The 18,010-nt window shown below is 40.5% G+C and overlaps 1 protein-coding gene across 18 annotated transcripts in view; it reads left to right on the forward strand.

Moving 5' to 3' along the window:
* The window catches only part of SMARCD3 (SWI/SNF related BAF chromatin remodeling complex subunit D3), a 93,846-nt gene that overhangs the window by 42,739 nt on the left and 33,097 nt on the right, over positions 1-18,010 (forward strand). For 15 of the 18 annotated variants that reach the window (XM_013108490.5, XM_013108489.5, XM_072033957.1 and 12 more), the window contains 2 exons: positions 1,003-1,220; positions 4,322-4,364. The exons of 2 other annotated variants lie outside the window; for them this stretch is intronic. In XM_013108490.5, coding sequence (XP_012963944.3) covers positions 1,012-1,220; positions 4,322-4,364 — 252 coding nt within the window. In that variant the 5' untranslated portion in view covers positions 1,003-1,011. Of the gene's footprint in view, positions 1-469; positions 500-1,002; positions 1,221-4,321; positions 4,365-18,010 lie in introns of those variants that run through there. One more of the 18 variants, XM_072033955.1, reaches the window with a different exon arrangement.

Genomic DNA, 18,010 nt, shown 5'->3' on the forward strand with positions numbered 1-18,010 from the left:
TGGTTTCCTTGAAAGACTTTCTAGAGGGAGTTTAGAATTTCAAAAGACTTTTATGTATGATCATTCTTTTTCATGTGTTGGTTTAGATGCATATAGTGTGTGTGCATGTCTGTATTTTCACAAATATGTAAATATTTATAATAAATGTTTTGGTAATTCTTAGAATGAAACTAAGTTCTCTCTGTTTTAAATTAAGTTTTATGAGTGGCAATTATTTTAATGGTCTTTTACCTTGAGGAATATAAACTAGGATTTACCATTGACTTTGCTATATGTCTAGTACATCATTAAGCTTGTGGTCTCACCTAAAGTGTCTGCTCCAGAGCATGCTGAAGTCAACATAAATGTCAGGACTTTCAAATGCCTAAAGGAGCTGCTGGCAAACTGTCGCTGTCTTTCTCTCTCTTTTTTTTTTTTTTTAATTATAGAGCCTTGATTGGAAAGATGACCTTTTCTTAAAGAATTCTTGTCACTTCATGAGCTTATGGTGCTCTCCAGTGTAGGTGGAGGCAAGGGCTCTTAATGGAAAATGTTTTAGCATAGTATTTCCGTAGTTCAGCTTTGCTTGTTACAACATCCCTTATGAGCAAAGCAACCTGCTAGTCACTGCAAAATCTGAAGTGCTGTGGATGTGAGCTTGCTTGTGGCTTTGTTTAGTGTGTGGACTGCTCCAATTTGAACTGTGTATAGCATGCCGTGTCAGCTTTAGTCTGAAGGTAGAGCTATCTACTGTAATCTGGCCTGGGTGCTACTGACCACTGAGTGTTTTCCCTAGCCTAGAATTTCTCATCTCTGTTTCCTGTCTACTTTATCACAGAGTTCCTCTTTACAGTGTCCATGAAATTCCTATTCAGCTCTCTTGCACTTTGCGTTGCTGCATAGTGTTTAGAAGGATGGTAAAAATTGGGAACTTGCTGGAGCTAGTGTCTGGTTATGTACAAATGTTGCAGCTGAGGAAGCAGGGACCAAACTGGCTCTTTTTCTGTTTTGCTTCTTCCCTAGCGACCTGGGATGCCATCAGGAGCTCGAATGCCCCATCAGGGGGCTCCCATGGGTCCCCCAGGTCCCCCATATGTTGGAAGCCCCTCAGTGAGACCTGGGATGCCCCAGACTGTGATGGAAACAACAAGAAAACGCACTGCGCCACAGCAGGTCCAGCAACAACAGGTGCAGCAGCAAGTGCAACAGCAGCAGCAAGCTACCCAGAATCGAACTAGGAGGTGAGTATTCCAGGAAGGAAGCAATGGAAAACAATTTGAGGAAGAAAAATTGATCTCTTTTTAGCAATAGGTAAGACCATTAAGATTGAATGAGACAGACCAGAAGATTTATATAATGTCAGTTTCTTAAAACTGGCAAAAAAAAAAAAAAAAAAAAAAGGTAAATTTTACTCTGTATTTTGTGAATGGTCTCTGAACAAGTTGACCATTACTAATTTCTTGTTTTGCAGTTAAAATGCTTTTTTTACCTTGCAAGTGTATTGGGCTATAAATCTGGCCATTACATTTAGCTTGTAAAGTTAATGAACAATTCTTTTCTAATATACTACAACGATTTTATAATTTGTTGTCTGCTTTGTATAGTTTCTCTGATTTCTGACTGGCTAAGAAAATGGTTTATAAGCAAGGGACAAGTGGAAAAGATTGTTGGTTGGTAATATGAACTCTTGTACTATGGTCACTAAGCAGACTGTTCCTAACACTTGCAGTTTTCCTAGGCATTGCTACATATAAAGTAGAGAGATAATCATGGGAAACAATTTCCCAGAATTAGAGGGACTTCTAAAATGAGCTTTATTTTTAATTTGTGTCCACTTCGTGCAGTGCTGAGTGCACTCTCTCTTAAATAACAGTTCTCCAATTTCTTTTTGCAACTTATTAGACCTTATCAGACAGGACTTACCAAGTGTGAGCCAGTTCCCAATAAACAGATAGGGTGCAGTCTGCCTTTGCAGTCTGCAGATAGGGGGCTGTCTGCCTTTTGCAAAGTCATTATAGGTATGTATAGATTCAGACATTGTTCTGGTGGTGTCATCATATCTACTTGTAGGTAAATGTGACTTCCTATGCTCAGTGCTTCAGGAGCCCTGCTCTGTCCAGGGTGTATGCCTTGGGTCAGCAAGCCAGACTTGGGAATGTTTGTATCTGGGATGCATCTGGAAAGGACTCCAATACCGAGAGTATTAATATATTAAGATTGAATAAGTTTAAATACAGAAGGAATGTGTGTGGGTGCAGCATGTGAGCACAAGAGATACATGTGCGTCATGGAGGCCTTGCCCAGCACTAGCCAAAATGCACATTCCACAGCACTTCCCAGGAGATTCTTCAGGAAACTGCAGAAAATAATGCCTAGCCTTTAAATATACAACCTGAAAAATTGCCACAACTGGATAATTGAATTAAACTTCACTCACCAGTTTCCAGGGATCATTAAAGAAGAACAGTTTGTTACCTAAAAGTTGATGTCAAAAGCCACAGAAGAAAGCAGTTCCCCCTCCCAGTTCTTAATTTTAACGTTTACAGCAGTAATCACAACTGTGGTGAGGCCAGCTTACACCAGTGCTTGTTAGGTACTCTGAAAAGTTTCTCTGTTTCTTCTGCCATGCCTTTCCTCCAGATAATGTTTTCAGTGTTTTCCCCTTGTTCATTTCTACCTCCCTGTCATTTCCCATTGAAACTTTCCTAGTTTTTCAGGCAAACTTTTCTGGCACCTTGGGTCCCAATTCTTGGATTAATTGAGCCCAATGTTGTATGGCACAAAAGGGCCAAGATGGTGTAATCTTCCTTTCTTGGCAGGTTTAGAAGACTAAAAGCAGGTAAATCTTTCTGTAACAGACTCCTGAAGAACTTTTGAGAACCATGTTTTTTGTGGGGTTGCCTTGTTTGTTATTTTCTTTATAACTGAAAGCATAGGGGTTGCTGTGGGTGCATATTCCACTTCCTTTGGGAGGATGCGGTTTGCTCAGGCATTGCTTCCAGAATCTGAAGAGTTCAGTGCAGATTTGATTTTTGTCAGTTGTGGAAGGTCTTGGAGATTTAAACCATGTAACATTCTAGTCCCATTATTTCTGTGCTTTAAAAAGAGACATAGTTCACCTGTGAAAGTGGATACAACTGTGTAAATGAATTTTCTACCCCAAGAGAGGATGTAGTTTGCACCTCCAAGCAGAGTTTCTCAGGGTTGGCTTATGTGGAGATTAAGAATCTGTTATTTCAGGCCAGGCTTACTATTAGCAAATGCAGGAAGGGAGTATGCTGCACTGATGTGTGTGGAAACAGCCTTTATGTGGACATGGCTGATGACAGACTTTCAGGATGGAAACAGTAAGGAAGGGCATCCTTGTGACATGGCAGACCGGCAGCAGGCGGTTGTCTTTCTCCCATTTTTCTGTCACAGATGGAGTGATTCATCTCCTCTTTAAGATAAAGGCCTTGCAAATTACAGAGGTGAAGAGTAAGGCCTGAATTCTCTCTTGGCCTTGCTAGAGAAAGCTAGGTGACAGTTTGATGGGAACAAATGCTTTTTAGAATCTGAGGAATTCAAAAGATGATATATTTGGCAGTCTTCCTAACAGTACCATTTCTTAGGCTTATATAAATTTGGCTGTATGCATATGAACAAAAGGAGTGTTTTTAAAAGCATACATATGTAAATGTGCTTGTGTCTGGGTATGGACACATTATGCATATGCCCTAGAGGAACGCAGATATCTTCCCACATACATGTCCATAAAGATGAACAAGCATGGAGACATAAACTCACCTTTGTAGATCACTCACTTCAATAAAACAATTGTGTATACGTAGGGAAGGGTGCATATATTTGTGTTTTCATATGCAAATGAACATCAGCACTCAATTTTGGGCATGAATGAATACATACTCAGATCAGTTTGAACAAGTTCATGTTTTCAGTTTACAGGCACTCACCTCGTACTTGTGTGTGTGCATAGGTATGTCTGTGCACACTTCCACACATGTGCAGTGTCTGTCTCCATGCTCTTTCTGTATCTATAGACGACATGCACATGCACTTGCATACATTGCCGCCCTGCACCATAGAAGATGCTGTGATCAAAGAACTTGTGCACTTCTTTCCAAGATGCATAACAGACAGCTCTGATTTGTTCTTAGCTAACTACCTCCCCAGGCTGCTGAGAGAAGGGGTCCTAGGTCCTGGGCATGGGTGAGACCCTTTTGCTGATGCATGCACAGCTGTGCACCAGCATGTGGAGATGTCAGGATAATTTAGCAGGTGGCCTCGTTACTCCTAGATCTGTCACCATGGTAACGTGTTTTTTTCTTTAAAAAATGTACAGTGCCAAGAGGAGGAAGATGGCTGACAAAATTCTCCCTCAGAGGGTGAGTCGCTTTCATTTCCTATTCCCTTCACAATCAGTTCAGCATCTTAGAGTAATTAGAGGGATTTTAGAAAATACTTTCACTTTTTGTTTAAAAATCTAATTAAAAAGTAAGTAGGCAGTGGGTGAAAGTCTAGAGAGCAAGGCTGGGGCTAGGGCTGGGGGCTGGGAGTGTGGAGTACAACCCGGCCTGTCATCCTCTTGCATTGGGTTAGCTGTGCCAGCACTGCCACTTGCTGGATGGACAGTGGTGCTGGTCTGTGAGGTACATGACTTGATGATGCTGGGGCCCTCTGGATCTTAAAGATGTTTTTGATCAATTTTTGAGGCTGGCCAAAAATTGGTTCGGAGTGCAGATGTTCCTGCAGGAGACGAGCTTGTTCTTGGGTCTCTCTGGCCCAGTAGACCTGCCAGGTTCTAATTTTTGCAGTTGTGTCTTAGTACGAGTGAATCCACATAAACAACAGAGTTCAAGGGGCCTGTACTGTTCAGACAGATAATAACTCTTATCCTTGCAGGTATGTCTAGGTTTTAGTGGGTGTCTATGCTTGATCCTCGATGTTTAAATGTTCTACTTCCTTCTCAAACATCAGCATTTCTCTCTACTCTCCTTCTCTTTCATTATTCCCAGACTTTTCTGTTCCTGTACTCTCTGTAGTACAGTTCCCCTAAAACATACACGCTCCCAAAAAGCAAGGTTCTTTAGTCTTCTAAACACACACACTCATCACACTGTAGTCCCAGTTTCTTTGGCTTCTGGTGCTCTTTCTGGGCTCAGAATTCCTTTCATAGGTATGTGGATCTCCACTTCCTCTTCAAATCTACCTTTCAGCTACTAGTGTAAACCCAAACTTGATGACAACCTTCAGATTCTCTTCTGTGACATTCCAAAGGTACCTAGTTACAACCAACTGAAGGTGAACCCACTTTGATACTCCTGATACCAAATTATCACTTCTCGTGTTGTAACTCCTGCCACCCCCTGAAAGCACAGTCTTTAGTAGGTTACCCATTCGTTTTTTCATGCTGCTGTCTTGAAAGAACTAAGCTACCATGAAATTCAGACCTATGAACTACTTGCAGTCTCCATGCTGTTTGTGTTGAAAGTTTCATTCCTGCTTTGCTTGTAGTCTGTACTTTCTTAAACAAGACAGGTAGCTGCCATTCTGTCTCACAAATTGTTTTCAGAGACAATTATATATCCTGTATGGTGAGACTATCATTTTAAACGTGTGTCCATTTGAAGGCTTTTTTTTTTTTTTTTTTTTTTTTTTTTCCTGTCCTGGTGCCTTTATAAGATGAAAAGGTCTCAGATAGAACAGAGGTAACCAAAATTCTTTGGCAACAGAAGACTTACGCCTCTTTAGCAAATCCATGGTAATTTTTAATAGGTGGAGCATACCTTCTGATATGTCAAAAAGCTATACACAGATACTAGCACCTTTCAGAACCATGCTGTTACCAAGTCTTCCTGCCTTTCAGTATCTTTTTTGCTGTCAGCCAATAATTTTAACTGATGCAATGATTAGACAACACAAATTGCTAGAGTCCTGTCTGCAATAGAGTTTTATGAGTGCAGTTGAAGTGGTGGTATCAATGATACGATTTTGTGTCTGAATTAAGGTACTCCATTAGGCTGCTGTCTGTGTATCAGAACCTCCTAACTCCCACCAGTCATGAGATGGGAAGATGCTGTGTAGATTAGTGTCCTGTCAAGTGGAAGATTTGCACTGGTGGGTATTGAAAGCAAGCAAAACACAGGGTAAAACTTCTAGCTTTCCAAAGCTAGTTCTAGAGTATTTTCCAGCCAATGGGCATCTGTTTCCACAAGCTTTTTGTAGTCTCTTGCTTTCTGGTAACTGTGATGGCAAGAGGTGTTGATATTAAACACATTTTACTCTTGAGAACCAGCTTACGTAATAGAAGATGGAAAATGAGGTGAGTTCTCAGTGTTGGTTACTATGCTAGTCAGGAAATTGCACGGATGCCCTGCTACTGGACTTCCAGAATCTGATCAAGCTTGTGCTTCATATTGCAGCATGTTTCTAGCTGGGAAGGGTTGCACATATTCTGCGGTTTAGCTATTTGACAAGGACTTTGTTTTGCATAGATATAATTGTACAAGAACAGTTCAGTCTAGCAAACTATTGTGTGTAGGAAGATAGGATTATCGAACCCCAGGGGACCTCCTGGCACATCCAGTTTGATTCACCTGCCATAGAAGCCATGTCACACAGTTGCTGTCTCAAGACTAGTTAGCTTCCTTACCTCTGAAATATTTTAGATTTGGCAGCTCCCACACTTTTTTTTGGTTAGGCTCAGCAAAGCAAGTGGTTTCAGTTTTCCAAGTAAGAGTGCCTCCCTATGATTCTAATCATCACAGTCCTTCGTTGTATCTGTTCCACGCTAATTTCACACCTTTTGAACTTCTTTAATTTTACCTCTCAGGAGACCACAACTATACATAGTATTCTAGATTACCAGCATCACCGATACTTGCATAAAATTAATGCATTTTTGTGTCTACTGGAAAGAGGTAGTGATACCCCATTACGATCAGATTTTCTTTATTACAGCCTTCCTGCATTGATATAGCATGCACTCATTCTATGACTGACTAGTACTCATGAATATTTCTACTTCTTTTCTTTGTAACTGGCAATTTCCCATATTAGAGTAGGAATTGTTGGTATAGACTCTAAGGAACATGGTCTTGTGCTTTGTAATGTTATTGTTCATCCCATTTCTATTATACAGTTCTCAGCTTCCTTATACTTTTTGTACTATCCTCTGCCTTGTATTGACAATACCACCAAATTTGTCATTATTAAGTTTTGTTAACATACGTCTAATCTTGTGTCTCGGTTTCTACCTCAAGCCACATCTGCCTTTAGAGAAACATGACCGCACGCCAGATTGCCCCTTTTCTTTTTCCAGGGCATTCTTCCTCATTACTGCTGGTCAATGTATGTCTTTCTCTTAGTTCTGAGTCATTGCTTGTTTTCCAGGCTCTGTGACTGTGATTGACTGTTCTGTTTCTTCAGCTTCCATGCCTGCTTTATAATGCACGAAGCTCTACTAAAAATTCTTCTGACTCCACAGCTATTCATGTCTTTGCTTTCACCCATTAAGCTTGCTGAGTGGAGCACAACTTTCAGACAGCAAGCTGTGTCTCCTTTGGTGGGATGCTTGCATCGTACTATTGGCTACACTTTCTCAGTGCTTCCCTCTGAGGACTTCTTGTCTGTTTGTGTTGATGGGTTTTCATACACTCATCCTTCAATTTTCATCCTCTCTTCTTCACCTTTATAAAGATAATCAGTCAACTCCTGCTGCTGTTCACTGACCACCATATAGGAGTCCTCTGCTGAACTCTCATACCATAATAGCTGTCCTGTTGTTGTTTATTCACTGTATGTCTGTTGTCCACCTTTTTCTCTATCTGTGTCAACCAGAAGTGTTACTGTGAATCTGCTGCTATTCATTCATAAGGAAAAGATGGTGAGGAATGTGATCATCAGTGGCAACCTTAGCTTTAGCAACTGCGAAATAGTGAAGTTCAAAATCCTGAAGGGAATGAGAAAGAGAACAAGTAAAGTGTAGACCCTGTATTTCAGACAAGCAGAGCTTGCGTTATTCAGGGAACCGGTAGGTGTGATCCCGTGGGAGGCAACTCTGAAGAGCAAAGTAGCTCAGGGAATCTGGAAGGTCTTTAAGGGCAGCCTCCTTCATGCCCAAGAGCATCCAGATATGCAAGAAAATGTGTGGATTTATGAGGAGCCCAGATTGATAAGCAGGGAACTTGGAGTGCAGCACCCAGTATCAAAAGGCAGTATACAGGAGGTGGAAGCAGGGACAGGCTAAAGGAGGAATTTGGAAACATTACCTGGGCGAGTAGGGATTGGTATCAGAAAAGTCAAAGCTCAGCTGTGGTTGAGACTTGCGGGCAACATCAAGGACAACAAGAGCTTTCACTGGCACATTAGTAATAAAAAGCTGACCAAGGAAAGTGTGGGCCTGGTGCTGTGTGGGGTAGGTGATATAGAGATGACAGACACAGATAAGGCTGAGTTACTCAGATCCTTCTTTGTCTCAGCCCGCACTTAAAATGTCTCCCATACCTCTGTGATCAGTTAACATGTTCAAAAGTAATGACCAGTAATAGACAGGGATTGAGCCAGGGATTATATGAGATAACTCAACCTGTACAAGCCCATCAACCGGCTGCATCCACAGTGCTAAAGGAACTGTCCAATGTCCTTGCAAGGTTATTCTCTATCACCTTTGAAGTGTGGAAATCAGGATAGGTCCTTGATGACTAGAGGAGGGCAGTTTTTGCACCCATCTTCATAGAAGACTGAAAGAACAACCCAGGGAACTGCTGGCTGATCAGTCTCACCTTGGTCCCTGAAAAAACTGTTGAGCAAGTCCTATTTGAAACACATTTTGGGGCATGTGAAGGAGAAGGTGCTAACTGGGAGCAGTGAACATCAATTTACCAAGGGTAAATCATGCTTGACTAACCTGATTGCATCTTCTATTAAAATGACTGAATCTGTGAGCAAGAGATAGTAATGCATATCATTTACCTTGGCTTTTGAAAAGTTTTCAACATTGTCTGCCACAATATTCATATATCCAAGCTGTTACATTTTGATCTAGATGGGTGGACAACCAGACAGGTAAAAATATGGTTGGATGATTGGACTTAGAGGGTAGTGGCTAATGGGTCGCACTACAAGGAAGGCAGTGACAAGCTGAGTACTGCAGTGATATATCCTGGCAGCTGTTCTGTTTAGCATCTTTATCAGTGACCTGGAGGAGGCAGTTGATATGCTTGCTCACAGTATTTGCAGATGATGGGGTGGGGGCAGGAGTTGGTACGCTTGAAGGCAGGCTGCCATGCAGAGGAAGCTGGACAGGCTGGAGAAATGGGCTGACAGGAACATCGTGAATGGTGGCTACAATGGTGATCTGGGCTGTTGTGTCCCCATGTCTTACATTCTTTGTTTCTAATATTTTGACTTATTTTGCTTCTAATATTTTGACTGTTTAAATACATTTAATAATTTGTGTTGTCTTCTCCCAGATCACCATGGTATAGATCCATAGTGCTCTGTTCTCTATTCCCAGTGTTGCTGTTGAATTTCACTTGTAGATTCTGTTCATTACATTAAGTTATAAAAGCTCCAGAACCATTCCTCTTCTTTATATCTGTCATTTTATTTGTCTGCTTATTGCTGCTCATCATGCCTTGATCATGACTTGATTAATTTACCCACAGCGAGTTTTGGTCACTTCCATCAGAAGCTGTGGTCTCATTAGCATCCCCCAGTATAGATAAATAACTGCTTGCTTTATTGTGCACTTCATTGTATTTGTTCAGTACTGTAACATTTCTGCAGCCCAGTCAGCAAACTCAGAAACAGCTTTTTCTGCAAGTGTGTTGCAGTCTTTTCAGGTCATTATTAACGTAAGATGTTAGTGCATTTACATCTCTCTTTTATGCTTTCCTGAATCATTTAAAGAAAAATACCAACTCAAAGATGTTGAAAGATGTAAGGTTTCATACATCATTTGGCCACGATGAAAACTGAATCACTGTCTTACTGCCTTTTTTTTTTTTCCTTCCTATTTCTTCAGGGTACCCATGGCCATTAATTGTTTTTTATCTTAGTCTCACTGAATTCCTTAAAATGTTGTTGTGAAGGTCCCTCTAAGCAACACTTTTAAGCCTAAAATATCTTTTTTTTTTCCTTTATCCATTTTGACATCTTCAAGGAATGGGTGGGACAAAATTTTCTTGCAAAGTGACACAGCTCAATCTGTTGATACTTAGAAGGCTAAATTAGAAATTCATATGGTGCTTTCAAGTACTCCTCCAGCCACAGCAGTAATGAGCTTGGAATGGACACAGTAGATCAGTCTTGACATAATGTGTATCTTTCTCTTTAGCCTGGCAGACTAGAGCAGAGTTGTTTCTTTGGTGTGCTTGAGAAAGTTTAGCCTAGATTTAGATGCCTATGACTCTTTATTTCATAACTGGGAAATGTTCATGGTGTTCTGCTCAAAATGTTGTAGGGGAATTGGAGTAAATCTCTTTAAACCTTACATGTATGTTTTAGCTGTGCATATCAGGCATATCTGTCCTGATTCCATGGTTCTTCTTTACTTTAAATCAAAATACTATTCATCTTTTTGGTTTTATTCCTGTAATTCTGTGATTATAAACAACTAAATATTTTATCTTGTCAAATTCTTTTTCTTTAGCTAATGTTTTGTTTTGTATTTTTGATAATGAGATAGCCAGACTAAAGGTAATATTCTAAATGAATTTACAAATGCATCGTGCCCCAACATGATTGCATATTAGGATGATAATGATTATGATGGAGTTGGGGGGTAAGTAAGGAAAAGAAATAAGAGTTAAGGAAATGGCAAAGCAAAAGCAGAGGGAAAAAAGTTTTTTGAATTAGAACACTATTTTTTGAGAGTTGGGAAGTGTAGACTGGGGATTCCACCTCTGTGCTAAGGAATGCTGGATTAGATTACACTCTGCTGCACTTTCATTACTGGGCAGCTTCACCTCTGCTTTGTCTGACTACACTGTCTTGAAAAATGATACTATGTGTTATCCCTGCTTCCCAGTAGTCTAATCCAGAATCTCAACACTTTGATGCTTAGAAACTTTTCAGATTTAAAATCTTAATTGATCAATGTTCAGCTTAAATTCATTTTTTGGAATAGCACATCTTTAGCTTAAAATCATTTTTGTTTCTGAGATGAAAGAAAACTTTCAATTCTTTCAAAGCTTGAAAATCAGAATTGTCATATGACTCGCATTCTCCTGGCTTACCAAATAATATCTTAGAGCATGGCTAGAAAGTATATATATACAGCTTGCATCTGCAGTATAAAACACATGAGCATGCAACTCAACACTTCTTCTCCAAGCCTTGGAAGCCCTGAGAAAATAATTTTTGACATTATTTATTTAGTAGGAAAGGCAGCCAATGAAAGTCATAGCTTTCTGGGGAAGTTTTAATGACACTAATGTGTTTTACAGTGCAATGGGGACTTTGTGCCGAGGATCAGTGGTGAGATTTCACTCTGGTGATCTGCATCCTAGTCAGAAGGGAATATGGTTCTTGGGAAGGGGTGGGGATGGATCAACAGAAAATTTTGTGTCTGTGTCAGTGTTCGTGTCCATCTATCCATAGGGATGGAAGAGGGGAAGTCTGCCATAGCACTGGCGGGAGGAAGTGTATGTGTACCCTAAAAGAAGTGCTTGAAGCTCTGACTTTTTAGATTTCATTCCTCAGTTTGTCACAGTGGTTCTGGTTTGGTTTTGAAGAACATGCTCTCACAGTTCACACTACTCAATTCTTTCTATTACATTCCTCATGTATGTTACATTACAATTAGTTACCTAAACTGGCAGCACATCCAAAGTCTGTTATTAGCATATTCTACTAGCTCACTTTTGGGGATTTTTCGTCTTTTTCTTTGCAAGGTTGGTACTAATACAGTTGGCCCCGTGATCAGTCTTTAATGAACTCCAGTGACAGCTGTAGGCTGATAATTCTCAGCTCAGTTCCTCATCCTGGCCTCTTTAGCTAGGTGCTGTGTGCTGTGTAACTCTTGTACTAAACACCCGATCCTCTTCATCCACAGTTCCATGCACAGTGCTTCATAAGGTGCCTTACTCAATTCCTTATAAAGTTATTGAAAGTCATTTTCACCCCTCTATGATGAATTATCTTGGCTTGTTACTGTATTCTCAGTTTTTCTAAAGCTTTATTAAAATTGGCACTCCAGTCCATATTATTCCTATCTTGATTTTGAAAGATTTTAAGGCCACCAAAACATAGTTTTTAATTAAGTCCCACTTTATTCAACCAGAGGTGTAACCGCCCTTTCCAGTACACTCATGAACTTAAGTGTTTGCTTTGCCTGCCCACAAAGACTTCTTAATTATTTCTGAACTTTTACTTTCAAGAGCTGTTTGTCTATATCAGGATTCTGATATATCTGCTCATAGATAAAACATAGGACTAGAAGGATCTCCTGGTGATGAACATAGTACTTCTCCTACAATGAATCAAATTCTATAAACGTTGTCATAACCAGCAAGGCGCTATCTTAAACATGAATTCAAGGTACTGTGGGCAAGAACCTGCTGGAGGGCTATTCAAGAAAATCATGTTTCTGATCAAAACCTTCCTCAGAATTCCAGCATGGGGTTATTGACAAATCTCTTGATACAAGAAAAAATGAGCAGATTGGATCACATAAATTTTCAGATTTATACAGACAGTACAGACTTGTACAGATTCATAGCTGCTACATCTAGCTGTATAAAAAGATAAATTGCTTCAGTAAACAAACTTTATTGAGAGTCCCTATTGCTGTATGGATCCTCTATTCTCATTTACTTTCTGTCATTGTTGATGTCCTCCATGTTTTTTGATTCAGTGATATCCTTAAATACATTAATGGTAGTTTTATCTTTTTCTAGTGATTCCTTCAGAACTCTCCTGAGGAACTGTAAGCCTTGTCTGCATATGTGCTACACGTATTACCTGTGCATTTTACTTGAAATTAAATGTTTTATATAAAACATGCATTCACAGTTGTGCAGTATGAAGTAAAAATTAACTGTGATTTAGTCTCTGTTACATACAGAAAACTGTAAGCTGGAAGTGACCAGTGGAGGTCATGCAGACTAGTCCTTAAAGACAAAAAAGATTCACTGAATATCAAGCAAAAACATGATTTGGATTGATAATTGTTTAAGCCTCAGTAATCACAAAATAATTTGGAACAGCCGAACTTCTGGAGGTCATGCAGAGCAACCGTTTCTCAGAAATGAAAGGTTCAAGTGACGTTGTTCAGGAACACGTCTGGTCAGTTCCGAACACCTCCAAGGCTGAACATGCCACAGAATCTTTTGGCAACCTGTTCCAGTGTTTTAGTATCATCATGGTTCCTTCTATTGAGTCAGTTCCCCATGTTGCAAGGTGTATCTGTTGCCTTTCATCCTGTTGCTGTGCACCTCCAAGAAGAGCCTTGCTCTGTCTTCTCTGCACCTTCCCATAGGGCAGCTGCACTCAGCAATAGGCTTTCCTCTTCCCTGCCTTTTCTCAAGGCTGGACAAATGCAACTCTTGCAGCTTCTCTTGGCAGGCATGTGCTCCAGCCCCCAGTCATCCTCGTGGCCTGCTGTGGGGCTCACGCCAGTACATCACAAGTCTTTCTGGTCCTGTGTGCAGAAGTCCAGATGCAGTTTTCCAAGTTTGGCAAAGCCTCTTTCCTTGGCTTGATGGCATCTCTCAGGCTAATACTGCCCATTTTGTGGTCAGCCTTTATCAAAGCCGGCTTACCTCAGACTCATTCTCTGCTTACCGTCCGTGAGGACCCCCAGGTCCTCTCCTGCAAAGTTGTTTTCTACTCAATTGACGCCCACCTGTACCAGTGCATGGGGTTATTCTAGCCCAGGAGCAGAACTTTGTATTTGCCTGTGTTGGACTTCGTGATGTTGAAGTGCCATTCTCTTTCTGCAACTTGTCAAGGTCTCTCCCAATAGCCCTGCTCTCCCAGCTCTGTCCCAGGCTCAGGGGCCAGGGAGGCCTGAGGGCACAACCTGCCAGGACAAATGGAGGCAAAAACAGCACTCGCCCTTTTCCATAGCTTTTGACTTGAGCATCAGACCCAGGTCTTCCTTAGTCTTCCTTCTCCTGCTGACTCGCTTGCAGGCGGCTTTCTTGCTGCCTGAAACATGCCTTGCTAGGTTCAGTTCCAGCTGAGTTTTGGCTTTCCTAATTTCCTGCTTTTATGCTTGGGTGCTACCATTCTGTTTCTGCTGGGTAGGGCATCCCTACTCCCACCTCCATACAGTCATTTTTTGCACTTGAGGCCCGTCAGGAATCCAGTGCTTAATTTTACTGGCCTCCTGCCAGGCTTGCTCAACTCTCTGTGCATTGGTCTGCATCATTCCCCTTTGCTTTGAAAATATTGTCACTGAAGTTCAGTTGACTTCCCTAAGTCCCTGTGTCCTTCAGGGATCCTCATCATGCTATGGAACCTTTCCAGGCAGATACGTGAACATGTTAAAACCTGCTCTCCTAAAGTCTTAATCTTGCTTCCTTCTCAAAGGATCCCAAACTCCACTATCTCATTTTTACTGAAGCCAGGGCTGTCCTTAATCTTCACATCCACAAACAGTTCTTCCTTCCTTGTTTGTAACAGGTTCAGCAGTCAGCTTGCTTATAACCTCTGTCAATAAATTGTTATCAATCCAATTCAGGAATCTCCTATAGTGTTCATGCCCAGTGATAACTAACTGGATCTCAAGGTGGTTCGTCCCACATGAGCATGAAGGCCTATAACAATGCGACTTCCTCCAGATGTCTAAAAGGCTTTGTCTCCTCCTTGATCAGGTGGTCTGTAGGAGATGCATTCCACAGTATCAGCTGTTCCAATGCAACTCTTAGCATTCAGATAAAGTCTTTTCTTAGCATGTTTGTTGTCTTTACCTTCCAAGACGTCATACTCTGCCAGTCGTAAAAGCTATCCCATGATGTTTCTCATATCCAAGAGACTGTAGCATTGCAGTTGTTTATTGACTTCCAGTTCCATCTGTTTGTTTGTTTCACAAGCAGTGTGCTTTTGTTTGCAGGTAAACGTGGTGGAGCTCCACACTGTGCTGCTTTTACAAGGAAGGTGTGAGAGCCCTTCCCCATCATGATGTTCACTGCTCCCTACCTCACTGCCCTCATTCTTCCACTTTTTGCGTTCTTTTGTCACCTTCAGTAAAAAAATAATAATAATAAAATAGTAATAAATAATAATAATCCATGGTAATAAAGGATAAATGTGTGGAAATTAATAGCATTATCTTATTTCTAATTTAAAATTTTACACTGAGTTTTCACAGTAGGAAAAAAAGAACTCCAAACCCAAGAAAGACCCTATCTTACTAATGTTAATAAGAATTTGCTTCAGTTATCCATATAATTCTAAGAGAAGGTTTAATTTACATGCTTCAAGACCTCAGATGATGAGATGCTGCTGCTAGGTGATTTTTGTTGCTTCTTAAATAGATGAAGGACAGAATGGAGAATTCAGCTCTTGAAATACTCTTTATACATTTATACTTATAACTTTTGGTTTTTTTTTAAAAAAAAGAGAGGAGACTTGCATGTAGCTATGAGCTTTTCAGTTATGGGAAACAATGCAAGAAGAAACTTATGTAGGCTGCGCAGATCCTATCAAGAAAACAGAAAAATTAATTACGTACTACTGGATGGAGTGCAAAAATATCTTCAATTTTTTGAGCTAGTATCTAGGAGAAACAAAGAAAATATTATTTATGATGTGTTACTGTTGGAGTTTGCCTTTAATAGTCATCTAATTCTTGAGGGGAAATTGGGAAAGAGTATGGGATTGGACCATTATCATGCTACCCCAAAATTATTTGAGTACTAGGCTGAGAAAGCAAAAAGACTGTAAGAGCAGCCAAAACTGAGCTGAACTAGAACTTTGTTCCAGTTCAGTATCCTGTCTTCACTGTGGCAGTAACGCATACCTACAAGAGGCCACAAACATGGGCAAGTATGTATAATTCTTCTCCCAAATACTTTCCCAACCTACAGCCATTTGCAGTTCAGGGAATTATAAGCAATATTAACTATGTTGGCTAATTTTAGAGTGCTTATGCTTTCATAAATAATGTTTAACATCCAGTTTGGTTATAGACAGAATAGGAAATAGGAATATATTTCTAAAGGGTATAAAAATACCCTTTTGCTTGCACATGGTAAGAGATGTAAAAGTGTGGAATAGAAATATTTATTGATGATTACTGCTGTTTCTACAAACTTACTAGGAATTTCTTCATGTCCTGGGTCCAGTGCCTTAAGAATCATAGGAGAAGTTGTATCACAGCTGTAGTATATGCTTGATCTTGAAGGCTGTGTGGGCCAGCTCCCTGCTTCATTGTGTGCATATGAGTTCATGAACTGACTGTGCCATGACTCAGAAGTAAAAGGCAAAAACTGGGTCCAGACTTTTTAAGTGACAGCAGTACATACAGCATGATTCATTTCCTCTGTGTTGAAGGAGCTGAGGAATCTTTTGTTCTCTGTGGGATAGAGTCATGGGGGTATTTTCTTGCATCCTGAGATTTGTATTCACTATGGGGAGGAAGAGGAAGTATTTCCTAGTTGTCTATTCTGCAAGCTGTCTGGCAACTCCTTGATGTTTCTATGGCAATGCTTGCTCTTTGTGATTTTCTTCTAAAAATGTTTGTGTTCTTTTATTATTCTGTTGATAGTAAGAGTATGCGGAAGAATACAAGCAGTTAAAATACAGTGGTTCAGCTAAAGCTGAACGGAATTTCATGGAATAAAAACAAAGCATTTGTTTGGCTCACAGTTTCTGTTTTTCCAGAGTGTCAGTCTTGCTGCAAATAGTACAGGTGTTCTAGCATCTCAAATCAAACAAACAAATAATTAATGTTGAAAGAGACATTTATTTGGTAGTCTCTATCAGTCTAAATATATTAGGCAGTGATTGCTTCTCTTCACCCTGGAAAAGGAAGTGATGACAGAAACCGTCAACCCATGAAAAATGTATGAGCAGTATGGAGAAGGTGCACAGGGAGTACCTGCTCACTGCTGCTCCGGCTCTACAAGAAGATGGCAAACAAATGGCAGGTTCAAAATGAGCAAAAAGAGTATTTCATGCACTGTCTGTAGAGGTTCTGGAACACTGCCTGAGGCTACTGTAGGTGCTAAAGAACATCAACTTTCAACTTTTCAAAACATCAACATTAGGGCAGATGAATTCTTGGAATGACTTGGTGCAGTTGTTCTTATACCATTGCAACAGTTAAATATTTTAATTATACAAATGAAAGCTGGAATATCATAAAAATAGACAAGGCAGTCAAGTAGAGTTTTTTATACTTAACATAGAGTTCCCTTTTTGTGGTTTGCTTTCCTGAGTTATTCCAAATTAAGAACTAACCTTTTCGTGTACGGTTATATTTGCCCATTTCTAAGCTCAGGTCTTTTTTAGGTCTTTCTATTTACATAGAGTCACAGAATGGTTGTGGTAGGAAGGGACCACTGGAGGTCATCTGATCCAGCCCCCTCCCTGGCTCAAGCAAGGCCTCCTAGGGGAGGTTCCCCAGGACCATGTCCAGACAGCTTTTGAATATCGCTGAGGAGGAAGACTCCACAACCTCTGTGAGAAACCTGGGCCAGTGCTTGGTCAATCTCACTGTAAAAAAGTGCTTCCTGATGTTCAGGGGGAACTTTGTGCATTCCAGTTTGTGCCCATTCCCTCTTGTCCTGGCAATGGGCACCCCACTGAGAAAAGCATGGTTCTGTCCTCTTTGCACCTTCTTTTCAGGTATTTGCAGACACTGATGTGATCTCCCATAATTTTCTCTTCTCCAGACTGAACGGTCCCAGCTTTCTCAGCCTCTCCTTGTAAGAGAGGTACTCCAGTCCCTTCATCATCTTTGTGACTTTTTGCTGGGCTTTCTCCAGTACGTCCCTGCCTGTCTTGTACTGAGTAGAAACTTCTGACTCTTTCTTCCTCCTAACCTACTTCCTATCACCTCCTCTGCTAACTTTTCTGG

Source organism: Anas platyrhynchos, chromosome 2, assembly GCF_047663525.1.
Source record: "Anas platyrhynchos isolate ZD024472 breed Pekin duck chromosome 2, IASCAAS_PekinDuck_T2T, whole genome shotgun sequence".
Taxonomy (NCBI): Eukaryota; Metazoa; Chordata; class Aves; order Anseriformes; family Anatidae; genus Anas; species Anas platyrhynchos.